The sequence below is a fragment of the Oncorhynchus mykiss genome, chromosome 6, assembly GCF_057628025.1.
Source record: "Oncorhynchus mykiss isolate SJ-2025 chromosome 6, ASM5762802v1, whole genome shotgun sequence".
In the NCBI taxonomy this organism is placed as follows: Eukaryota; Metazoa; Chordata; class Actinopteri; order Salmoniformes; family Salmonidae; genus Oncorhynchus; species Oncorhynchus mykiss.
In genome coordinates this window covers 81,204,768-81,231,491 of record NC_143027.1, presented here as the reverse complement: position 1 = coordinate 81,231,491, position 26,724 = coordinate 81,204,768, and the positions used below count along the sequence as shown (strand labels likewise).

The 26,724-nt window shown below is 40.8% G+C and overlaps 1 protein-coding gene across 2 annotated transcripts; it reads left to right on the top strand.

The window, feature by feature from the left end:
* Nucleotides 1-11,831: 11,831 nt before the first annotated feature.
* LOC110526108 (butyrophilin subfamily 1 member A1) lies at nucleotides 11,832-24,790 on the top strand. 2 transcript variants are annotated; one of them, XM_090239033.1, is made up of 12 exons: nucleotides 11,832-11,943; nucleotides 13,397-13,463; nucleotides 14,006-14,074; nucleotides 14,366-14,728; nucleotides 14,814-15,101; nucleotides 15,436-15,546; nucleotides 16,736-16,768; nucleotides 16,891-16,923; nucleotides 17,360-17,380; nucleotides 20,049-20,075; nucleotides 20,346-20,372; nucleotides 23,038-24,790. In XM_090239033.1, exons 3-12 carry the CDS (start codon nucleotides 14,008-14,010, stop codon nucleotides 23,571-23,573), a joined length of 1,506 nt encoding a protein of 501 aa, XP_090095159.1. In that variant the 5' UTR covers nucleotides 11,832-11,943; nucleotides 13,397-13,463; nucleotides 14,006-14,007; the 3' UTR covers nucleotides 23,574-24,790. The 2 variants fall into 2 exon arrangements, with proteins under 2 accessions (XP_090095159.1, XP_090095158.1); XM_090239032.1 differs by lacking the exons at nucleotides 11,832-11,943; nucleotides 13,397-13,463 and having other exon boundaries at nucleotides 13,987-14,074.
* The last annotated feature ends 1,934 nt before the right edge of the window (nucleotides 24,791-26,724 follow it).

Sequence of the window (26,724 nt, the reverse complement as noted above, 5' to 3'; positions counted from 1 at the left end):
ACTTAATACAATATGTTTCCTGTTCCTTTTACTTGTCTGTCTCAGCAGTCAGTTTGTGTCCCAAATGGCACCCTATTCCCTATACAGTTTACTACACAGATCCCTATTGGCCCTTATCAAAAGTAGTAGAACATATAGGCTATGTAACAATTCTCATTGGTGGAAGGAGAGGAGGACCAAAATGCAGCGTGGTAAGTGTTTGTCATATTTTAATAGAAAAACTGAACACTACACAAAATAACAACGAAGAGAAAACGAAACAGTTCTGCCTGGTGAACAGACACTAAACAGAAATTAAACACCCACAACTCAAAATGGGGAAAACAGGCTGCCTAAGTATGATTCTCAATCAGAGACAACGATAGACAGCTGCCTCTGATTGGGAACCATCCCAGGTCAAACACATTGAAATACAAACATAGAACAAAACATAGAATACCCACCCACATCACACCCTGACCAAACTAAAAAAATAGAAACATACAAAGCAATCTACGGTCAGGGTGTGACGGTAATACTCTCCAGTCCATCCACGTAGAGTCAATCTACGGTCAGGGTGTGACAGTAACACACTCCAGTCCATCCACGTAGAGTCAATCTACAGTCAGGGTGTGACGGTAATACTCTCCAGTCCATCCACGTAGAGTCAATCTACGGTCAGGGTGTGACAGTAATACTCTCCAGTCCATCCACGTAGAGTCAATCTACGGTCAGGGTGTGACAGTAATACTCTCCAGTCCATCCACGTAGAGTCAATCTACGGTCAGGGTATGACAGTAATACACTCCAGTCCATCCACGTAGAGTCAATCTACAGTCAGGGTGTGACAGTAATACTCTCCAGTCCATCCACGTAGAGTCAATCTACAGTCAGGGTATGACAGTAATACACTCCAGTCCATCCACGTAGAGTCAATCTACAGTCAGGGTGTGACAGTAATACTCTCCAGTCCATCCACGTAGAGTCAATCTACGGTCAGGGTATGACAGTAATACACTCCAGTCCATCCACGTAGAGTCAATCTACGGTCAGGGTGTGACAGTAATACTCTCCAGTCCATCCACGTAGAGTCAATCTACGGTCAGGGTGTGACAGTAATACTCTCCAGTCCATCCACGTAGAGTCAATCTACGGTCAGGGTATGACAGTAATACACTCCAGTCCATCCACGTAGAGTCAATCTACAGTCAGGGTGTGACAGTAATACTCTCCAGTCCATCCACGTAGAGTCAATCTACAGTCAGGGTGTGACAGTAATACACTCCAGTCCATCCACGTAGAGTCAATCTACGGTCAGGGTGTGACAGTAATACACTCCAGTCCATCCACGTAGAGTCAATCTACGGTCAGGGTATGACAGTAATACACTCCAGTCCATCCACGTAGAGTCAATCTACGGTCAGGGTGTGACAGTAATACACTCCAGTCCATCCACGTAGAGTCAATCTACGGTCAGGGTATGACAGTAATACACTCCAGTCCATCCACGTAGAGTCAATCTACAGTCAGGGTGTGACAGTAATACTCTCCAGTCCATCCACGTAGAGTCAATCTACGGTCAGGGTCTGACGGTAATACTCTCCAGTCCATCTATGTAGAGTCAATCTACGGTCAGGGTGTGACAGTAATACTCTCCAGTTCATCCACGTAGAGTTTCACATTAATATTCATATCTTCACATTCCGGTTTAACTTGAAATAACATTATCACACATTCATATCTACAGTATGTTGTTATCAATAACCTATAGACTACATATGTCTACAGTAATGTACTGTGCATTAAGTCCTGCAGTAAATTGCTGTCCCCCAAACTGATGTTCTTTTCTTCTCATTTTTATACAGAGAATGTTTGACTTCACTGTGGATGTGACTCTAGACCCTGATACACCACATCTCTATACGTTCATGTGTCCTAGAGTAATTTACTGAGCAGTTAAATGTAGTCCTGCATATTGATATGTTTCTCTCAACAGGGGATGTGACTCTAGACCCTGATACACCACATCTCTACGTTCATGTGTCCTAGAGTAATTTACTGAACAGTTAAATGTAGTCCTGCATATTGATATGTTTCTCTCAACAGGGGATGTGACTCTAGACCCTGATACACCACATCTCTACGTTCATGTGTCCTAGAGTAATTTACTGAACAGTTAAATGTAGTCCTGCATATTGATATGTTTCTCTCAACAGGGGATGTGACTCTAGACCCTGATACACCACATCTCTATACGTTCATGTGTCCTAGAGTAATTTACTGAGCAGTTAAATGTAGTCCTGCATATTGATATGTTTCTCTCAACAGGGGATGTGACTCTAGACCCTGATACACCACATCTCTATGCGTTCATGTGTCCTAGAGTAATTTACTGAACAGTTAAATGTAGTCCTGCATATTGATATGTTTCTCTCAACAGGGGATGTGACTCTAGATCCTGATACACCACATCTCTACGTTCATGTGTCCTAGAGTAATTTACTGAGCAGTTAAATGTAGTCCTGCATATTGATATGTTTCTCTCAACAGGGGATGTGACTCTAGACCCTGATACACCACATCTCTACGTTCATGTGTCCTAGAGTAATTTACTGAGCAGTTAAATGTAGTCCTGCATATTGATATGTTTCTCTCAACAGGGGATGTGACTCTAGATCCTGATACACCACATCTCTACGTTCATGTGTCCTAGAGTAATTTACTGAGCAGTTAAATGTAGTCCTGCATATTGATATGTTTCTCTCAACAGGGGATGTGACTCTAGACCCTGATACACCACATCTCTACGTTCATGTGTCCTAGAGTAATTTACTGAGCAGTTAAATGTAGTCCTGCATATTGATATGTTTCTCTCAACAGGGGATGTGACTCTAGACCCTGATACACCACATCTCTATACGTTCATGTGTCCTAGAGTAATTTACTGAGCAGTTAAATGTAGTCCTGCATATTGATATGTTTCTCTCAACAGGGGATGTGACTCTAGACCCTGATACACCACATCTCTACGTTCATGTGTCCTAGAGTAATTTACTGAGCAGTTAAATGTAGTCCTGCATATTGATATGTTTCTCTCAACAGGGGATGTGACTCTAGACCCTGATACACCACATCTCTACGTTCATGTGTCCTAGAGTAATTTACTGAGCAGTTAAATGTAGTCCTGCATATTGATATGTTTCTCTCAACAGGGGATGTGACTCTAGACCCTGATACACCACATCTCTACGTTCATGTGTCGTAGAGTAATGTACTGAACAGTTAAATGTAGTCCTGCATATTGATATGTTTCTCTCAACAGGGGATGTGACTCTAGACCCTGATACACCACATCTCTACGTTCATGTGTCCTAGAGTAATTTACTGAGCAGTTAAATGTAGTCCTGCATATTGATATGTTTCTCTCAACAGGGGATGTGACTCTAGACCCTGATACACCACATCTCTACGTTCATGTGTCCTAGAGTAATGTACTGAACAGTTAAATGTAGTCCTGCATATTGATATGTTTCTCTCAACAGGGGATGTGACTCTAGATCCTGATACACCACATCTCTACGTTCATGTGTCCTAGAGTAATTTACTGAACAGTTAAATGTAGTCCTGCATATTGATATGTTTCTCTCAACAGGGGATGTGACTCTAGACCCTGATACACCACATCTCTACGTTCATGTGTCCTAGAGTAATTTACTGAGCAGTTAAATGTAGTCCTGCATATTGATATGTTTCTCTCAACAGGGGATGTGACTCTAGACCCTGATACACCACATCTCTACGTTCATGTGTCCTAGAGTAATTTACTGAACAGTTAAATGTAGTCCTGCATATTGATATGTTTCTCTCAACAGGGGATGTGACTCTAGACCCTGATACACCACATCTCTATACGTTCATGTGTCCTAGAGTAATTTACTGAACAGTTAAATGTAGTCCTGCATATTGATATGTTTCTCTCAACAGGGGATGTGACTCTAGACCCTGATACACCACATCTCTACGTTCATGTGTCCTAGAGTAATTTACTGAACAGTTAAATGTAGTCCTGCATATTGATATGTTTCTCTCAACAGGGGATGTGACTCTAGACCCTGATACACCACATCTCTACGTTCATGTGTCCTAGAGTAATTTACTGAACAGTTAAATGTAGTCCTGCATATTGATATGTTTCTCTCAACAGGGGATGTGACTCTAGACCCTGATACACCACATCTCTACGTTCATGTGTCCTAGAGTAATTTACTGAGCAGTTAAATGTAGTCCTGCATATTGATATGTTTCTCTCAACAGGGGATGTGACTCTAGACCCTGATACACCACATCTCTATACGTTCATGTGTCCTAGAGTAATTTACTGAACAGTTAAATGTAGTCCTGCATATTGATATGTTTCTCTCAACAGGGGATGTGACTCTAGATCCTGATACACCACATCTCTATACGTTCATGTGTCCTAGAGTAATTTACTGAGCAGTTAAATGTAGTCCTGCATATTGATATGTTTCTCTCAACAGGGGATGTGACTCTAGACCCTGATACACCACATCTCTACGTTCATGTGTCCTAGAGTAATTTACTGAACAGTTAAATGTAGTCCTGCATATTGATATGTTTCTCTCAACAGGGGATGTGACTCTAGACCCTGATACACCACATCTCTACGTTCATGTGTCCTAGAGTAATTTACTGAACAGTTAAATGTAGTCCTGCATATTGATATGTTTCTCTCAACAGGGGATGTGACTCTAGACCCTGATACACCACATCTCTATACGTTCATGTGTCCTAGAGTAATTTACTGAGCAGTTAAATGTAGTCCTGCATATTGATATGTTTCTCTCAACAGGGGATGTGACTCTAGACCCTGATACACCACATCTCTACGTTCATGTGTCCTAGAGTAATTTACTGAGCAGTTAAATGTAGTCCTGCATATTGATATGTTTCTCTCAACAGGGGATGTGACTCTAGACCCTGATACACCACATCTCTACGTTCATGTGTCCTAGAGTAATTTACTGAACAGTTAAATGTAGTCCTGCATATTGATATGTTTCTCTCAACAGGGGATGTGACTCTAGACCCTGATACACCACATCTCTACGTTCATGTGTCCTAGAGTAATTTACTGAACAGTTAAATGTAGTCCTGCATATTGATATGTTTCTCTCAACAGGGGATGTGACTCTAGACCCTGATACACCACATCTCTACGTTCATGTGTCCTAGAGTAATTTACTGAACAGTTAAATGTAGTCCTGCATATTGATATGTTTCTCTCAACAGGGGATGTGACTCTAGACCCTGATACACCACATCTCTATACGTTCATGTGTCCTAGAGTAATTTACTGAACAGTTAAATGTAGTCCTGCATATTGATATGTTTCTCTCAACAGGGGATGTGACTCTAGATCCTGATACACCACATCTCTACGTTCATGTGTCCTAGAGTAATGTACTGAACAGTTAAATGTAGTCCTGCATATTGATATGTTTCTCTCAACAGGGGATGTGACTCTAGACCCTGATACACCACATCTCTACGTTCATGTGTCCTAGAGTAATTTACTGAGCAGTTAAATGTAGTCCTGCATATTGATATGTTTCTCTCAACAGGGGATGTGACTCTAGATCCTGATACACCACATCTCTACGTTCATGTGTCCTAGAGTAATTTACTGAACAGTTAAATGTAGTCCTGCATATTGATATGTTTCTCTCAACAGGGGATGTGACTCTAGACCCTGATACACCACATCTCTACGTTCATGTGTCCTAGAGTAATTTACTGAACAGTTAAATGTAGTCCTGCATATTGATATGTTTCTCTCAACAGGGGATGTGATTCTAGACCCTGATACACCACATCTCTACGTTCATGTGTCCTAGAGTAATGTACTGAACAGTTAAATGTAGTCCTGCATATTGATATGTTTCTCTCAACAGGGGATGTGACTCTAGACCCTGATACACCACATCTCTACGTTCATGTGTCCTAGAGTAATTTACTGAGCAGTTAAATGTAGTCCTGCATATTGATATGTTTCTCTCAACAGGGGATGTGACTCTAGACCCTGATACACCACATCTCTACGTTCATGTGTCCTAGAGTAATTTACTGAACAGTTAAATGTAGTCCTGCATATTGATATGTTTCTCTCAACAGGGGATGTGACTCTAGACCCTGATACACCACATCTCTACGTTCATGTGTCCTAGAGTAATTTACTGAACAGTTAAATGTAGTCCTGCATATTGATATGTTTCTCTCAACAGGGGATGTGACTCTAGACCCTGATACACCACATCTCTACGTTCATGTGTCCTAGAGTAATTTACTGAACAGTTAAATGTAGTCCTGCATATTGATATGTTTCTCTCAACAGGGGATGTGACTCTAGACCCTGATACACCACATCTCTATACGTTCATGTGTCCTAGAGTAATTTACTGAGCAGTTAAATGTAGTCCTGCATATTGATATGTTTCTCTCAACAGGGGATGTGACTCTAGATCCTGATACACCACATCTCTACGTTCATGTGTCCTAGAGTAATTTACTGAGCAGTTAAATGTAGTCCTGCATATTGATATGTTTCTCTCAACAGGGGATGTGATTCTAGACCCTGATACACCACATCTCTACGTTCATGTGTCCTAGAGTAATGTACTGAACAGTAAAATGTAGTCCTGCATATTGATATGTTTCTCTCAACAGGGGATGTGACTCTAGACCCTGATACACCACATCTCTACGTTCATGTGTCCTAGAGTAATTTACTGAGCAGTTAAATGTAGTCCTGCATATTGATATGTTTCTCTCAACAGGGGATGTGACTCTAGACCCTGATACACCACATCTCTATACGTTCATGTGTCCTAGAGTAATGTACTGAACAGTTAAATGTAGTCCTGCATATTGATATGTTTCTCTCAACAGGGGATGTGACTCTAGACCCTGATACACCACATCTCTACGTTCATGTGTCCTAGAGTAATTTACTGAACAGTTAAATGTAGTCCTGCATATTGATATGTTTCTCTCAACAGGGGATGTGACTCTAGACCCTGATACACCACATCTCTACGTTCATGTGTCCTAGAGTAATTTACTGAGCAGTTAAATGTAGTCCTGCATATTGATATGTTTCTCTCAACAGGGGATGTGACTCTAGACCCTGATACACCACATCTCTACGTTCATGTGTCCTAGAGTAATTTACTGAACAGTTAAATGTAGTCCTGCATATTGATATGTTTCTCTCAACAGGGGATGTGACTCTAGACCCTGATACACCACATCTCTACGTTCATGTGTCGTAGAGTAATGTACTGAACAGTAAAATGTAGTCCTGCATATTGATATGTTTCTCTCAACAGGGGATGTGACTCTAGACCCTGATACACCACATCTCTATACGTTCATGTGTCCTAGAGTAATTTACTGAACAGTAAAATGTAGTCCTGCATATTGATATGTTTCTCTCAACAGGGGATGTGACTCTAGACCCTGATACACCACATCTCTACGTTCATGTGTCCTAGAGTAATTTACTGAACAGTTAAATGTAGTCCTGCATATTGATATGTTTCTCTCAACAGGGGATGTGACTCTAGATCCTGATACACCACATCTCTACGTTCATGTGTCCTAGAGTAATTTACTGAACAGTTAAATGTAGTCCTGCATATTGATATGTTTCTCTCAACAGGGGATGTGACTCTAGATCCTGATACACCACATCTCTACGTTCATGTGTCCTAGAGTAATTTACTGAGCAGTTAAATGCAGTCCCCCGTATTTAAATGTTTATTTAATCATTCTAATAAAGTGTGTGTTTCTCTCAACAGTGGATGTGATTCTAGATCCTGATACAGCACATCCCAGATTCATCCTGTCTGAAGATGGGAAACAAGTGAATTGTGGAGACATAAAACAGGATCTCCCTGACAACCCAGAGAGGTTTATAATGTTCTCTATGTCCTGGGAAAGGAGGGCTTCTCCTCAGGGAGATTCTACTATGAGGTGCAGGTGGAGGAGAAGACTTGGTGGATTGTAGGAGTGGCCAATAAGTCCATCAACAGGAAGAAGGAAATTCACCTGAACCCTGAGAATGGATGTGTGTGCAAGTGTGTGTGTTACTCTCCGTCTGAATGAATTGCAATCTGTTTATCACTATATGATTATTCTAACAGAGGAAATTCACCATGTACAATTGATGCTGAATGTCATCCTATTGAGGTGGCAGAATTTGGGGTGAGCTGTTGTAACTTCTCATGGGACATGTTCTGTGTTGGACTGTGATGTTATGCCTTTCATAGACTCCTGTAATTTCTGCACTCTAACACAAGGCCATTGTGTTCTGGAACTGTTGCTTGTATAAATAACTGTTGTGTAACAATATGATAGTATTATCACCTCCCACTATATAAGGGACATGGAACCATTTACTCTTGGAGTTCTTCACTGTGAAATCAGAGACAGATCTCCCTCACAACTGCTTGATTAAAGATGTTTCTATTATACAACTAAATAGTCTCTGTCTTAGCCTTTGGATGGGGTTTTCCACAACATTTGGTTCCGTGACCCGGATGAGAGCGACCTGACTTTTTGATCCATTTCGCTCGGCTTGAACCCAGACATCCCTCTGGCCACAACAAAACAAGGTAAAAGACCTTATTCAAGATTCTCTGTGAGGGACCGTCTGTTTTCCAGCTGAGCCTTAATGGAGAAAGATCTCTTGTCCTCCTCATTCCCAAAATGTAGGGGTTCCATTTGGCTGAACTATTTCCCTATAATAATGAATCTGTCTTGGGAACGGATTCAGAGGAGCTAAAGAAATTGATCCAAAGAGTAAATCTAAGGAAACTGATTAAGTGTATCTAATAGTAGGGATTTGTTTTCCTATAATCACATGAAAATACTGTTGGATCAGTGCCCTCTACTTATATTGGCACCCTTGGTACATATGAGCAAAACGGGCTGTAAATAAATAAATAAATCCAACCTTTAATTTAAGTAAAATGATTGAAGAAAATAAATGTGAAATAAAGGAAAAAAATATTTTTCTCCAAAACATTCTCCAAAGCACCCCTAGAAATTCTTATGATTAAAATCTAACTGAAGTATATTCCCATTCATATTTTACATTTTAAGTTCACCTGAGTGATTAGGAATACTTAAGTGGTACTGTCTCCACCCTTGCACAGCTATTTTCAGCTTTCGCCAGAGATGTTTAATCGGATTCAAGTCCAGGCTCTGGCTGGGCCACTCAAGGACATTCAGAGACTTGTCTTGAAGCCACTCCTGCTCCTTTAATGTCTCCTCTCTACACTGTAATGTCACCTCTCTAGAGACCTCTTGTCTCTACTCTTTCACTGTCAACCCTCACACTGTCTCCTCTCTTTCTCCATCTCCCAAGATGTACTGTTAGTTGGAATGGTCCCTTATTTTTTATTTAACCTTCATTAACTAGTCAAGTCAGTTAAGAAAAAATTCTTATTTACAATGACAGCCTAGGAACAGTGAGTTAACAGCCTTGTTCAGGGGCAGAACAACAGATTTTTACCTTGTCAGCTCAGGGATTTGATCAAGCAACCTTTCGGTTATTGGCCCAACGCTCTAACCACTACGCTACCTGCCACCCCAGTATTTGATATAATGAAGGCTCCAGATTGCATGACATGGCTAACATATTCCACATTTCACAACTACCCCCTCTATAGTCAATAATTACAATAGAAATGGTAATCATGTTATAATGATTGTTATCTTTATTACATTATTTGTATCATTAAATGATATGTAGACAAACAGTATTACAAGTAAACCTAAATGTTTTCATGTCCTGTCACACACACATGACAAGGTACTTCAGACAGGTCCAAATGTGATTGGTGGTAGAGAATCTACAAAAGGTTGAGAACCTCTGGTATAGAATACAAACCAAACACTGATACAAACCCTACACTCATAAACAGAATGTCTGGTTACACATTTAACATAATTTCTGGAACCGTAATGGACAGGACCATGTGGAAGGTAAATATCAGAGCCAACCAGTACAGTTTGGTTTGGCCCAGTAGTGTTAACAGGGTAATACAGTATTCTGCACTGCTCTGAGACTGGTATGGTGGAACTCTGAGGGTTCATCTCAAACTATACCCTACTACACCTCTTAATATAGTGCACTGCATTTGACCAGGACACATAGCACCATGATGTAGAGCACCGTTTGGTTATAGTATCAGGCAGTTGCTAAATAAACTCAGCAAAAAAAAGAAACATCCTCTCACTGTCAACTGCTTTTATTTTCAGCAAACTTAACATGTGTAAATATTTGTATGAACATAACAAGATTCAACAACTGAGACATAAACTGAACAAGTTCCACAGACATGCCTCCTTGCAGCATGCCTAAGGCACGTTCACGCAGAAGAGCAGGGACCCTGGGCATCTTTCTTTTGGTGTTTTTCAGTCAGTAGAAAGGCCTTAGTGTCCTAGGTTTTCAGAACTGTGACCATAATTGCATACCGTCTGTAAGCTGTTAGTGTCTTATTAACGACCGTTCCACAGGTTCATTAATTGTTTATGGTTCATTGAACAAGCATGGGCAACAGTGTTTAAACCCTTTACAATGAAGATCTGTGAAGTTGTTTGGATTTTTACAAATTATCTTTGAAAGACAGGGTCCTGAAAAAGGGCTGTTTCCTTTTTTGCTGAGTTTATGTAGGTAACATGATATAATAGTCAGTAGTACCACATTATTTCTTATTAATATGAGCTGAAATAGGATAATATAACTAGTACGTATTTCCCTACATGATCACGTGCTTTAACCTCTACAGCACCACAGGCTGTCTGACATGACCAAAGATGGTGGATAAATAAAGATAGTTGACTACCGTCGTTTACAAATTACAAAAAGTTGTCATTTCCGGTCTACTTAAGGGGGCGGCTCTCCCATAGGCTGAGTTCATTGACTTCCATTGGAAAAAAAATGAGGCTGTAGCATATCCCACTTCCTCTTCCATCTCTGCAATGGCATGTCCCTGTGATCAGTGTTTGTCTACTGCCCTCTAGTGTCAACTTGATATCAGTGCAATAAGGCCATAGTTCTCTTGTTTGTATCATTAAATGATATGTAGACAAACAGTATTACAAGTAAACCTAAATGTTTTCATGTCCTGTCACACACACATGACAAGGTACTTCAGACAGGTCCAAATGTGATTGGTGGTAGAGAATCTACAAAAGGTTGAGAACCTCTGGTATAGAATATAAACCAAACACTGATACAAACCCTACACTCATAAACAGAATGTCTGGTTCACATATTGATTGTGGATGCCACAATCAATATGTGACATATGGATGGTAATATAAAGAGGACACAGTTCAAAAATGAAAGGAGAGTAAGAAAAACATCCAGTGAAAGTGAACAAACAACAGGTTTAGGGAAGTGGAGGATCCCTCAGCGATCGCTTGCATCTCTCACAGGTGGCTGCTGGCACGTTCATTTGGGAGGACAGACTCATATTAATGGCTGGAATGGAATTAATAGAATGGTCTCAAACACATGAAAGACCTGGTTTTCATGTTGCTGATACAGTTCCATTTACTCCATTGCAGCCATTATTATGAGCTGTCCTCCCCTTACCAGCCTCCTGTGATCTCTATGTGTGACATCTCATTGTAGCCAGTTTATCAGAGTTTTGTTTCCAGAAAGTATGCCACCTCTCACCTACTTCCTCATAAGTTAACTCAAGCTGATTAAAGTGTAGATTCCATCTCATCTACAAGAATAACAAGTTATGTTGAAGCTACTTTCCTGCCTTGCAGTAGACACACCAGATTTATTTTCTCTCCAGTCTTTCCCCACAGGCCAGCGAGCTTTAAGCCAAACTCTTCTCAATTGTGATCTGCGTGTATCTAATCGTAAGTATTATTTGTATATATGTTTAAAGCTGTCAGAGAAAATATAGTTAATGGCAGAAATGCTTTATACTAATAAATCCCAGCAATTAACATTCAAGTCAATGTTGATGGTTGGCAATAGCTGTGTGTGAGAACCAGACAGGCCTTGGTAAAAAGGCCAAGTTTAGCATATTTAAGAAAGTCTGTCTTGAGTAGTCTTTGGCCTGAGGTGATTAAATAGTGTGTGTGTGTGTGTGTGTGTGTGTGTATGTCTGTCTGTCTGTCATATCCCTCAGTGCAGCTGTCAGGGATTATGGAGATAATGGGAGAAATGTTTTATATTATTAAATAAAAGGAACAAGTTTCACATATTTTTTAAAGTCTGCCTTAATTAGTCTTCTGTCAACCCCCTCTAAAGTCAATAATAACAATGGATTTTATTTGACAAGTCAGTTAAGAACAAATTCTTATTTTCAATGGGTTAGAACGACATATTTGTACCTTGTCAGCTCAGGAGTTTGAACTTGCAACCTTCCTGGCACTAGTCCAACACTCTAACCACTAGGCTACTCTGCCACTAGTACGTATTGCCCTACATGATCACGTGCTTTAGGCTGCACCACAGGCTGTCTGACGGCCAGAAATGGTGGATAAATGAAGACAGTTGACTACTGTCGTTTACCAATTTAAAAAAGTTGTCATTTCTGGTCTACTTAAGGGGGCGGCTCTCCCATAGGCACCAATGCGATAGCAGATGGGTGTGGTCTTCTTAGTTCATTGACTTCCATTGAAAAAATAAATTAGGATGTGGCATGTTCTACTTCCTCTTCCATCTCTGCAATGACATGTCCCTGTGATCAGTGTGTCTACTGCCCTCTAGTGTCAACTTGATGTCAGTGCAATAATGCCATAGTTCTCTTGTGGTCTATGCCAACAACCCACCACAGTGGATGCCGTAATCAATATGTGACATATGGATGGTAATATAAAGAGGACAGAGTTAAAAAATGAAAGGAGAGTAAGAAAAAAATCCAGTGAAAGTGAACAAACAACAGGTTTAGGGAAGTGGAGGATCCCTCAGCGATCGCTTGCATCTCTCACAGGTGGCTGCTGGCACGTTCATTTGGGAGGACAGACTCATATTAATGGCTGGAACGGAATTAATAGAATGGTCTCAAACACATGAAAGACCTGGTTTTCATGTTGCTGATACAGTTCCATTTACTCTATTGCAGCCATTATTATGAGCCGTCCTCCCCTTACCAGCCTCCTGTGATCTCTATGTGTGACATCTCATTGTAGCCAGTTTATCAGAGTTTTGTTTCCAGAAACTATGCCACCTCTCACCTACTTCCTCATAAGTTAACTCAAGCTGATTAAAGTGTAGATTCCATCTCATCTACAAGAATAACAAGTTATGTTGAAGCTACTTTCCTGCCTTGCAGTAGACACACCAGATTTATTTTCTCTCCAGTCTTTCCCCACAGGCCAGCGAGCTTTAAGCCAAACTCTTCTCAATTGTGATCTGCGTGTATCTAATCGTAAGTATTATTTGTATATATGTTTAAAGCTGTCAGAGAAAATATAGTTAATGGCAGAAATGCTTTATACTAATAAATCCCAGCAATTAACATTCAAGTCAATGTTGATGGTTGGCAATAGCTGTGTGTGAGAACCAGACAGGCCTTGATAAAAAGGCCAAGTTTAGCATATTTAACAAAGTCTGTCTTGAGTAGTCTTTGGCCTGAGGTGATTAAATAGTGTGTGTGTGTGTGTGTGTGTGTGTGTGTGTGTGTGTGTGTGTGTGTGTGTGTGTGTGTGTGTGTGTGTGTGTGTGTGTGTGTGTGTGTGTGTTTGTGTCTGTCATATCTCTCAGTGCAGCTTTCAGGGATTATGGAGATAATGGGAGAAAGGTTTTATATTATCAAATAAAAGGACCAAGTTTACATACTTTTGAAAGTCTGTCTTAATTAGTCTTCTGTCTTAGGTCTCAGGTGGTCTCAGGTGATTACATAATACATCCATATCATATGATCCATAACATCGCCTACATTGAATCCCAGTATGTTATCCTCTCTTTCAGAAATGATGTGGACTTGGACAGACTGTCTGTGTGTCAATCTCCTGCTTCTCCTCCAAAGAGCAGGCTCTGGTAGTGACCTCACATGTTCTTTTTGTGTGTGTGTGTGTGTGTGTGTGTGTGTGTGTGTGTGTGTGTGTGTGTGTGTGTGAACAATGTGAGGATTTGCATGAACGATGGCTACGGTTTGCACTTTCAGTACTAGGCTATTCCATTGGCAACCAAGCTAAATCAAGCAAACCTTAAGTATTTTGGCCAGGTTTGGTGTTGATCTTTAGTGTGGTCTGTTAAAGTCTGAAAGGGACCAACAGCTGATGATGTGCATGGTCGTTTTTGATATTGATTGGTTGTTTTTCTTTCCAGAGAAGTTTGAGGTTCTTGGTCTGACTCATGCCATTGTTGCTGTGGCTGGTGATGACATCATTCTGCCCTGTTACATCAAACCCAACATCAGCGTTGAGGACATGAGAGTTGACTGGTTCAGAGTCAACCTCCCAGACACTCAGTCAAACATTAGAGTCCATCTCTACCAAGACGGCAGAGACAAATATCATGATCAGATCCCCTCCTACAGGGGAAGGACATCGTTGTTTAAAGAGGAACTGAAGAAGGGCAATACCTCTTTGAAACTGACCAGGGTACAAGGCACTGATGATGGACATTATAAATGTCTTGTTGAGTCTAAGACACATTATGATGATTCCACCATTCAAGTCTACGTCAGAGGTGCATTTCTTAAATACAACAACCCATGTGATGTTCCTCCCAATCTCAGTAGTACTTCATCTCCAGTCTCCCTTTGTGTCTGTAGCTATAGGATCCAAGCCAGAGGTTTCCATTGAGGGACAGAAAGAAGGAGGGATGGCTCTGCTGTGTGTAACTAAAGGCTGGTTCCCTGAGCCTGAGTTGGAGTGGCTGGACAGTGAAGGGGTCACTCTGTCTGCTGGACCGTCAGAGACAGACAGGGACTATGAGGGATTCTACGTAGTCAAACTAAAGACCATCATAAAGGAGACTGACATCAACCGCTTTACCTGTAGACTAAGACAGAGGCAGCAACATGAGGTGATTAAGATGGAGACAGAGTTTCACATCCCTAGTGAGTAACATCATTATTGTTTAGAACTCTAAAGTATTGTAATGTCAAGATGAAACCCCGTTGGTTTTGTAGATCCAGCTATATGCCTCCACCTCAAATGAATAGAAAAGATAAACAACATTAAACCAGGAAATGAGATGATGGTCATCTTTTCCATTAATTTGGCATTGAGGCATATTGCTGGAGCTACACAGCTGATGTCATGGAACGTGGTTTCATTTGAGGTCTGTAAGCGTCTGACAAAACATTCTTTATGAGTGAAATGTCCCTTTAATATTATTATTTGGTAGCATTGGTTACATGTCACTGATCTCAGTTGATTTGTGTCTTGCAGGCGAGCTGATCCTTGTTCACACAGAAACATGGAAAGTGGCCCTTGCAGTGATTGTCTCTCTGGTCATTGTCCTTGTGGCCATATCAGCTTTCAGTGTCTGGTGGTGGAAAAGTTTGTACAATGACTACAGTCATAGAAAACTTATTAAAGGGTTTATTTTACTGAATGTAAATGTTTTACAGTGACATACACAAGGAGTTGGGAACTAGAACCGAATGCTTGTGTAACAGATGTGAAATGGCTAGCTTAGTTAGCGTGGGCGCTAAATAGCGTTTCAATCAGTCACGTCACTTGCTCTGAGACCTTGAAGTAGTAGTTCCCCTTGCTCTGCAAGGGCCGTGGCTTTTGTGGAGCGATGGGTAACGATGCTTCGAGGGTGACTGTTGATGTGTGCAGAAGGTCCCTAGTTCGCGCCCGGGTATGGGCGAGGGGACGGTCTAAAAAATTATACTGTTACATTGATGCTGTTGACCCGGATTACTGGTTGCTGCGGAAAAAGGAGGAAGGTCAAAAGGGGGGTGAGTGTAACAGATGTGAAACGGCTAGCTTAGTTAGCGTGGGCGCTAAATAGCGTTTCAATCAGTCACGTCACTTGCTCTGAGACCTTGAAGTAGTAGTTCCCCTTGCTCTGCAAGGGCCGCGGCTTTTGTGGAGCGATGGGTAACGATGCTTCGAGGGTGACTGTTGATGTGTGCAGAAGGTCCCTGGTTCGCGCCCGGGTATGGGCGAGGGGACGGTTTAAAATTATACTGTTACACTTGCTAGTTCAATTCCCCGAGCAGACAAGATGAAAAAGATCAGTTAATCTACCCTTGAGCAAGGCACTTAACCCTCATTACTCCAGGGTCGCCGTCAATAATGGCTGATCCCTGGTAGTGACCACACTCGCATGGGGAGTTGGGATATGCAATAAACACAGTTCCACTTCACAACTCACTCTCGTATAAGTTAAACACTTGTATATACAGTGAAACAGGACAAATATAAGCCCCCCCTGTTTGACCTTTAGAAGTAAAAAGCAGACATTGGTCAGATACTGTACAGGTGTATTTAAGGATTTGTATAAAATTAAATTCAGTTCACAGTATAGGGCAAACATTTCTATTTAAAACAACTTTCTCCACAAAAATAGTAGATGTGTTAATATAAGGTTTATTTAAATCTCAGTGCATGGTTTACCTGAACTACATCAGTGTAACTTCTTCCTTCATGTAAAGGACTTTGTCAGAAAACATCTTGAGTACCAGTAAGTCATTTTGTGGACCTTTCCTCTAACTGTTATCTATTGTCATGTCTGTAGATGCATCCAAAGCTGAACACAGTCAAGAGCTAGGTAAGTAGTGTCTTACTGTCAAACATGCCATTTTCTCCTCCAGAAATGGAACTTTGTCAGAGAAAACACTGTGGTTCTGTGTACATTAACTATGTTCTCTGTTTTTTATTTTATTTCTGCAGAGCAAGTTAAAGATGAACTCAGACTTGAGTTGAGTAAGTAGTGTCCAACAGTCCTATGCATATGTCAAACTCATTCCATGGAGGGCCGAGTGTCTGCGGGTTTTCACTCCTCCCTTGTACTTGATTGATTAAGGTCACTGATTAGTTAGGAACGCCACACACCTGGTTGTCTAGGTCTTAATTGAAAGGAACAACCAAAAACCAGCAGATACCAGGCCCTCCATGGAATGAGTTTGACACTCCTGGTCCTGTGCATTGTGTCATGTTTCCATTTTAATAATTGTCTTCTTCATGGATGTGAGATGTGTTCATTAAGGAAGTTCACTCTAACGGTTCTCTTTTCATGTCTGCAGAGAAAAATCAAACATTGTTTTTTACTGTCCCATCCCCCTGCCACACAAGGAGTTGAATGAATTATTCACCATTAAGAATGCTTTACTTTGACTTTAATTCATCTGTTTGTCTGCAGAGATACTTGCTGATCAGCTGGGTAAGTAGGAGCACGATGCATTACTAGACCCTTATGGTCAATATACAATACAAACAGTGCCTTGCGAAAGTATTCGGCCCCCTTGAACTTTGCGACCTTTTGCCACATTTCAGGCTTCAAACATAAAGATATAAAACTGTATTTTTTTTTTAAGAATCAACAACAAGTGGGACACAATCATGAAGTGGAATGACATTTATTGGATATTTCAAACTTTTTTAACAAATCAAAAACTGAAAAATTGGGCGTGCAAAATTATTCAGCCCCTTTACTTTCAGTGCAGCAAACTCTCTCCAGAAGTTCAGTGAGGATCTCTGAATGATCCAATGTTGATCTAAATGACTAATGATGATAAATACAATCCACCTGTGTGTAATCAAGTCTCCGTATAAATGCACCTGCACTGTGATAGTCTCAGAGGTCCGTCAAAAGCGCAGAGAGCATCATGAAGAACAAGGAACACACCAGGCAGGTCTGAGATACTGTTGTGAAGAAGTTTAAAGCCGGATTTGGATACAAAAAGATTTCCCAAGCTTTAAACATCCCAAGGAGCACTGTGCAAGCGATAATATTGAAATGGAAGGAGTATCAGACCACTGCAAATCTACCAAGACCTGGCCGTCCCTCTAAACTTTCAGCTCATACAAGGAGAAGACTGATCAGAGATGCAGCCAAGAGGCCCATGATCACTCTGGATGAACTGCAGAGTTCTACAGCTGAGGTGGGAGACTCTGTCCATAGGACAACAATCAGTCGTATATTGCACAAATCTGGCCTTTATGGAAGAGTGGCAAGAAGAAAGCCATTTCTTAAAGATATCCATAAAAAGTGTTGGTTAAAGTTTGCCACAAGCCACCTGGGAGACACACCAAACATGTGGAAGAAGGTGCTCGGGTCAGATGAAACCAAAATTGAACTTTTTGGCAACAATGCAAAACATTATGTTTTGGAGTTAAAGCAACACAGCTGAACACACCATCCCCACTGTCAAACATGGTGGTGGCAGCATCATGGTTTGGGCCTGCTTTTCTTCAGCAGGGACAGGGAAGATGGTTAAAATTGATGGGAAGATGGATGGAGCCAAATACAGGACCATTCTGGAAGAAAACCTGATGGAGTCTGCAAAAGACCTGAGACTGGGACGGAGATTTGTCTTCCAACAAGACAATGATCCAAAACATAAAGCAAAATCTACAATGGAATGGTTCAAAAATAAACATATCCAGGTGTTAGAATGGCCAAGTCAAAGTCCAGACCTGAATCCAATCGAGAATCTGTGGAAAGAACTGAAAACTGCTGTTTACAAATGCTCTCCATCCAACCTCACTGAGCTCGAGCTGTTTTGCAAGGAGGAGTGTGAAAAAATGTCAGTCTCTCGATGTGCAAAACTGATAGAGACATATCCCAAGCGACTTACAGCTGTAATCGCAGCAAAAGGTGGCGCTACAAAGTATTAACTTAAGGGGCTGAATAATTTTGCACGCCCAATTTTTCAGTTTTTGATTTGTTAAAAAAGTTTGAAATATCCAATAAATGTCGTTCCACTTCATGATTGTGTCCCACTTGTTGTTGATTCTTCACAAAAAAATACAGTTTTATATCTTCATGTTTGAAGCCTGAAATGTGGCAAAAGGTCGCAAAGTTCAAGGGGGCCGAATACTTTCGCAAGGCACTGTACATGTATATTCTAAGAAAGGGTTCTCCAACCCTGATCCTGTAGTGCTGCCGTCCCGTAGCTTTCAATCCAACCTTAGTTATAACTAACCTGATTCAATTTATCAACCAGCAAGTTATTAGAATCAGGTGCACTAGATTAGGGTTGGAGAGAACACCTACAGGGTGGTTCTCCAGGAACAGGGTTGGAGCAAAAACCTACAGGGTGGTCTCCAGGAACAGGGTTGGAGCAAAAACCTACAGGGTGGTCTCCAGGAACAGGGTTGGAGCAAAAACCTACAGGGTGGTTCTCCAGGAACAGGGTTGGAGTTAAAACCTACAGGGTGGTCTCCAGGAACAGGGTTGGAGCAAAAACCTACAGGGGGGTCTCCAGGAACAGGGTTGGAGTTAAAACCTACAGGGTGGTCTCCAGGAACAGGGTTGGAGCAAAAACCTACAGGGTGGTCTCCAGGAACAGGGTTGGAGCAAAAACCTACAGGGGGGTCTCCAGGAACAGGGTTGGAGTTAAAACCTACAGGGTGGTCTCCAGGAACAGGGTTGGAGTTAAAACCTACAGGGTGGTTCTCCAGGAACAGGGTTGGAGTTAAAACCTACAGGGTGGTTCCCCAGGAACAGGGTTGGAGTTAAAACCTACAGGGTGGTTCTCCAGGAACAGGGTTGGAGTTAAAACCTACAGGGTGGTTCCCCAGGAACAGGGTTGGAGTTAAAACCTACAGGGTGGTCTCCAGGAACAGGGTTGGAGTTAAAACCTACAGGGTGGTTCTCCAGGAACAGGGTTGGAGAGCCCATTTCCAAGGGCTTACAATTTGCATTGTGCAAATAGCACAAAGATGAGTCAAAATTATGTGGTAAAATATCACTGTATTGGAATTCTTTACTCACTGCGATGGAAATGTTTACACAAAGAATGATATTGTTTTATTAATTTATTTCAAGATGTTCTCATTTTAATTAGCAAAAATTCTAATTAGTTTAATGTTTAATTTACCCACAGATTTAGTAAACATGAAGGGCTGTCCAGGTAAATGAATGATACTGAATTGTATTTCAAATATATTTCATATCATATTTCTGTTGCTTAAGGTATACTATATTATGGTAGAGGGATGTATTTTTACACCATGTCACTTTGGATATGTTTCTGGTCCCGAACCTTATCAATAAGGTTTAGAGATTAAGAGGAGATGTGTCATTGTGTTCCAAGGGCACCACACAGTATACTCTACTGTAATATTACATTACCATAGTTTCTGGTATCCCCTAAATCTGACACTCTCTGTTTATATTGTAGAACTTGAAACCATCAGAAAACATGCAGGTCAGTGTGTTTGTTGTACTCTCCAGTCCACCCACCTAGAGTTTAGGGCTGGGCGGTATACCGTATTTTACACTATTCTGGTATTGATGCACGAAAAAGTTTTTTTTTTTTAAACTTTACTTTCCATAACGGTATTTGACTGTTTGGTTTGTTAAATGTGATACGCCGTGTGTTACGTCCATATTTGAGTCATCTCTCTCCGCTCTCTCTCTCCATGTCGCATTCCACACAGACCTAGCCCCGCCCCCTGTCACTCATGGAGCGCATTTGTTGTTCCTCTTACCAAGAGACAACTGCATTCAGTCTCCGCATCAATGCACTATGTGCAACAATGTTAATGACAACGATGCTGTTTTCACTTTGCTTCTTATTAATATAAATACACTAGCGTTCTATAATTACACCATACGTTTGTTTCTTACATCTGTAAACAGCTAGTTTGTATTTTCTAAGCAAGTTGGGCCTAAATCTTGTTAGCCGCTAATCGTTAGCTAGCTAATAAATGTACAGAGTCAGAGCAAACGTAACTAGCTACTGTATACAGACGGATAATCCCAGTAATGGTGTAGAACTACAGTACCAGTCAAACGTTTGGACACGCCTAATCATTCCAGGGTTTTTCTTTATTTGTACTATTTTCTACATTGTAGAATAATAGTGAAGACGTCAACTATGAAAAACACATGGAATCATGTAGTAACCAAAAAAGTGTTAAACAAATCAAAATGTATTTTATATTGGAGATTCTTCAAGTTTGCCTTTGACAGCTTTGCACACTCTTGGTATTCTGTCAACCAGATTCATGAGGTAGTCACCTGGATAGCATTTCAATTAACAAATGTCCTTTGTTAAAAGTACATTTGTGGAATTTCTTTCCTTAATGCATTTGAGCCAATCAGTTGTGTTGTGACAAGGTAGGAGAGGTATACAGAAAGCCCCATTTGGTAAATTATGAAGTCCATATTATGGCAAGAACAGCTCAAATAAGCAAAGAGAAACGACAGTCCATCATTACTTTAGGACATGCAGGTCAATTAATCCGGAAAATGTTAACTTTTAAAGTTTCTTTAAGTGCAGTCGCAAAAACCATCAATCGCTATGATGAAACTGGCTCTCATGAGGACCGCCACAGGAAAGGAGGACCCAGAGTTACCTCTGCTGCAGAGGATAAGTACATTAGAGTTACCAGCCTCAGAAATTGCAGCCCAAATAAATGCTTCACAGAGTTCAAGTAACAGACACATCTCAACATCAACTGTTCAGAGGAGAGTCCGTGAATCTGGCCTTCATGGTCGAATGTGTCCATGTCTTTGTGAGACGCAGAGTATGCAGATCTCTGTATGTGTGGTTCCCACCGTGAAGCATGGAGGTGGTGTGGGGGTGCTTTACTGGTGACACTGTCAGTGATTTAGAATTCAAGGCACCCTTAACCACAGCATTCTGCAGCAATACTCCATCCCATCTGGTTTGGGTTTTGTGGGACTATCATTTGTTTTACAACAGGACAATGACCCAAAACACACCTCCAGGCTGTGTAAGGGCTATTTGACCAAGAAGGGGAGGGATGGAGTGCTGCATCAGATGACCTGGCCTCCACAATCATCTGACCTCAACCCAATTGAGATAGTTTGGGATGAGTTGGACCGCAGAGTAAAGGAAAAGCAGCCAACAAGTGTTCAGCATTTATGGGAACTCCTTCAAGACTGTTGGAAAATCATTCCTCATGAAGCTGGTTGAGAAAGTGTACAAAAAAAGCTGTCATCATGCCAAAGGGTGGCTACTTTGAAGAATCTAAAATACATTTTCATTTTAAACACATTTTTTGGTTACTCCATGATTCCATAATTGTTATTTCATAGTTTTGATGTCTTTACTATTATTCTACAATGTAGAAAATAGTTAAAAATAAAGAAGAACCCTTGAATGAGTAGGTGTGTCACAACTTTTGACCGGTGATGTATATCTGCATGTTTTTTTGCACAACAGTTTCTTCTAAATCAAAGAGGAATAAGCAAAGCAAGAATATGTATGCTACACGAAGTAGCTAACGAAAACATGCAATGTATCCAAAGATTGTAGAGTCCCCTAGGAAACATTTGTCAACACTTCGGTTCCTACCGTGTCACAATAACTCCTCCCTGGCATTTTCATTTGTTGTCATTTCAAACACTGTATTTAAAGTGACCACTATTATATTCCAACTATTGAATTGGAATAATCATTTTATTTCCTTGATTCCAACAGTTCAGCAAAGTATTTTTCTCTAAATCGCAAGTCAAATCACAATTGCAACATTCGGTTAAAAATAAAGCATAGATTGTTTTTCCATATCGTGCAGCCCAACGTGGCATTGTGGAAATGATTTTAATTATTCAAAAGCATAAAATACTGTCATTCCGTCAATTTATTTTAAGTATTGTGATATGATATTTTGACCATATTGCCCAGCCCTACTAGAGTTTCACATGAATATTAATATATTCACATACTGGTATTACTTGAAATAACATGACCACACATTCACATCTACAGTATACTTATGCTGTTATCAATAATAACTTATAGGCTACATATGTCTACAGTAATGTACTGAGCAGTAAAATGCAGTCCCCCATATTGTTATGTTTATTTTGTTTATTCTAAAAGTGTGTGTTTCTCTCCACAGTGGATGTGACTCTAGATCCTGATACAGCACATCCCAAACTCATCCTGTCTGAAGACAGGAAACAAGTTAGATATGGAGACATAAAACAGAATCTCCCTGATAACCCAAAGAGGTTTGATATTGTTCCCTATGTCCTGGGAAAGGAGAGTTTCTCCTCAGGGAGATTATACTACGAGGTGCAGGTGGAGGGGAAGAATGGGTGGACTTTAGGAGTGGCCAGAGAGTCCATCAACAGGAAGAAGTATATTCGCCTGAAACCTGAGAATGGATGCTGGACTGTTTGGCTGAGGTTTAAAGAATACAAGGCTTTAACTGACCCCTCTGTCGTCCTCTCCCTGAGAGAGAAGCCCCATAAGGTGGGGGTGTTTGTGGATTATGAGAAGGGTCAGGTCTCATTCTACAATGTAGAGGCCAGGTCTCATATCTACTCCTTCACTGGCTACACCTTCACTGAGAAACTCTATCCATTCTTTTATTCTGGTGCTACTGGTAACTCAGCCCCACAGGTCATCACGCCTGTAGGTGTCACTGACTAACTGTTTTATATCAAACATTGAAATACTGGTTGTGTGTGTGTGCCTGTGCGTGTGTGTGTGTGTGCGTGCAAGTGTGTGTGTTACTGTCATGACTTTGCCCTGTTGGGTGAGGTTTATGACCCCCCCCATAAATACCTGTCCCCCTTTTCTCTCCACTCTACAGAATGGAATCTTGGAAAGCCCTATGTTACCACAGAGAAAGTATGGTAATATCAAAAGGCAGAGGAATGGAACAATAGTTCCCTATCTCAACCAGTTGAAGTGTTCGTTGGTACTTAAAGAATATGATGTCAGATCAGTTGTTGTCTGGGACACTATATCTGATGATAGGATGACATAAATTGTATCTTGGAAAGTCTACACATTCTAGTTATCAGATTCACATGGAATTAAATATGAAACTATTTGTGAAAATATGAAATGTAATTTTAACTTCTAAATGAGAGAATTGTTTTCATACGTAAACTATGCTCACTCAGTGGCCACGCCCAAGTGAACAGACATTGGTTGAGAACTATGAAACACGCCCTTCTCTCCCCCAGTACAAAAGTCCATTGACGGAAGTTAACCTTAGTTCCCAATGACGCGGGGCTAATTTCAATATGGAGGTGATGATCACCTCACTGAAATGGTGTATTTCGACTAGACCAGCATAAGCTGATTATGGCAACTTAGTATGAACATTGAACGATTATTTACTGAAGAAGTGATACATCCTAGACTTCAAGTTATCAGCTGCAGCTGTAAACGTATGTGGCCTAGGAAAGGACAGACAATCTCCTAAGAACGACAGGGTACTTTAACGTATCCGCTCTACAACACTACGACCAGAAATATTCTTCAAAGGACAATGGCGATCTCTGCTGGGCAAACCAGTCTTCCATCTTCGACCCATCTATCGAAGGGCAGCTCAGAGTAAATATATATGTTGCATTTTTCTTCACCGAATGGGAGGTTATTAGAATACATAAGATTCTGTATTTACGGTAGAATAGCTTTTCAAGGTCCGATAGAGACCCAATCCCTTTGTCACTCCATCTTCCCGCTCTTTCATTCAAACCCAACCCCCTTCTTTTGTGTAACGAGCTGTCATATTGGGTTAGCCCACTAGGGGATTTTCATGACATGATTAGTAATCGATGTATTATCGATCCTGTGTATATATATGTAATTCTGTGTGATTATTTTGGTATTTAGTAAATAAATAATTACACCAATTTGTGTATTGCTAATTCAACTTGTTAGCCAGGGTTCGTGCAGTACTTTATGACCATCCGAATGAGACTGAATAAGTTGACGATTAATGATTGACTGCTATTGATATTAAAGATCTTCAGATTTTCAAGAGATTGGATTCTGGAGATAACTGCTCTATATAAATGAATGCTTCCGTGGTGCCCCAGGTTATTAATGGTTTAATTGTTGCATGGTTTAATTCAATCACATAATCAATTAAACGTTAGGTAATCGATTTGATAAAATAGCATGTCATATAATTTAATCAGTCAGAGACACAACATAATTGGTACCCCCTGTGAGGGATCTAAAATAGAATGACACTTCTATTTTGATTCAGCCTATATGCATTACTCAAAGTAACAATGTTCTCCTCCAAATGCTGCAGACCAAAGACGATCAGTTAATGAACACAATGACTAAGTTGGATGACAAATCAGCAGAACTCATTGAAGTTGCTGACCAAATGAATGATGAGATAACTCAGGTGATGAAGATGGAAATATTGATTTCTAAGCAAGCGGAGGAAATCTCATCACCGAATCTCTCGCTCCATACTCAAGACCTCTATCTGCAAACAATGACAGATACGTTTGAGACCGAAAGGAGCAAGTGCAACACTCACATGTCCAAAATCAGTACTCTAAACTTTTTCTGCCTTTGGACCCAAATGATAAATTCTGTGTTCTCCTGGGACCCAAGATTAGGAAAATATGCAACTATACATAAATATCAGTACTGTAAGGGGTGCGTGGCAGGGAAGTCAGATGCAGGAGAGCAGAATTTGGTAATAGCCTGAGCAGTTTAATTTTTATTTTTTTATTTCACCTTTATTTAACCAGGTAGGCTAGTTGAGAACAAGTTCTCATTTGCAACTGCGACCTGGCCAAGATAAAGCATAGCAGTATGAGCAGACAACACAGAGTTACACATGGAGTAAACAATTAACAAGTCAATAACACAGTAGAAAACAAAGGGGGGGTCTATATACAATGTGTGCAAAAGGCATGAGGTAGGCGAATAATTACAATTTTGCAGATTAACACTGGAGTGATAAATGATCAGATGGTCATGTACAGGTAGAGATATTGGTGTGCAAAAGAGCAGAAAAATAAATAAATAAAAACAGTATGGGATGAGGTAGGTGAAAATGGGTGGGCTATTTACCAATAGACTATGTACAGCTGCAGCGATCGGTTAGCTGCTCAGATAGCTGATGTTTGAAGTTGGTGAGGGAGATAAAAGTCTCCAACTTCAGCGATTTTTGCAATTCGTTCCAGTCACAGGCAGCAGAGTACTGGAACGAAAGGCGGCCAAATGAGGTGTTGGCTTTAGGGATGATCAGTGAGATACACCTGCTGGAGCGCGTGCTACGGGTGGGTGTTGCCATCGTGACCAGTGAGCTGAGATAAGGCGGAGCTTTACCTAGCATGGACTTGTAGATGACCTGGAGCCAGTGGGTCTGGCGACGAATATGTAGCGAGGGCCAGCCGACTAGAGCATACAAGTCGCAGTGGTGGGTGGTATAAGGTGCTTTAGTGACAAAACGGATGGCACTGTGATAGACTGCATCCAGTTTGCTGAGTAGAGTGTTGGAAGCCATTTTGTAGATGACATCGCCGAAGTCGAGGATCGGTAGGATAGTCAGTTTTACTAGGGTAAGCTTGGCGGCGTGAGTGAAGGAGGCTTTGTTAATAGCAAAACCAACAGCATGAAAATAACAAGGTATGGGTACAAAAACCCGTCGCGTACCAATCAACACGTGCACAAGCACTTACAATAAACAATACCACACAGAGACATGGGGGGAAACGAGGGTTAAATACACAACAAGTGATTGAGGGAATTGAAACCAGGTGTGAGAAAAAACGAGAAAAAACACATGGAAAATGAAAAGTGGATCGATGATGGCTAG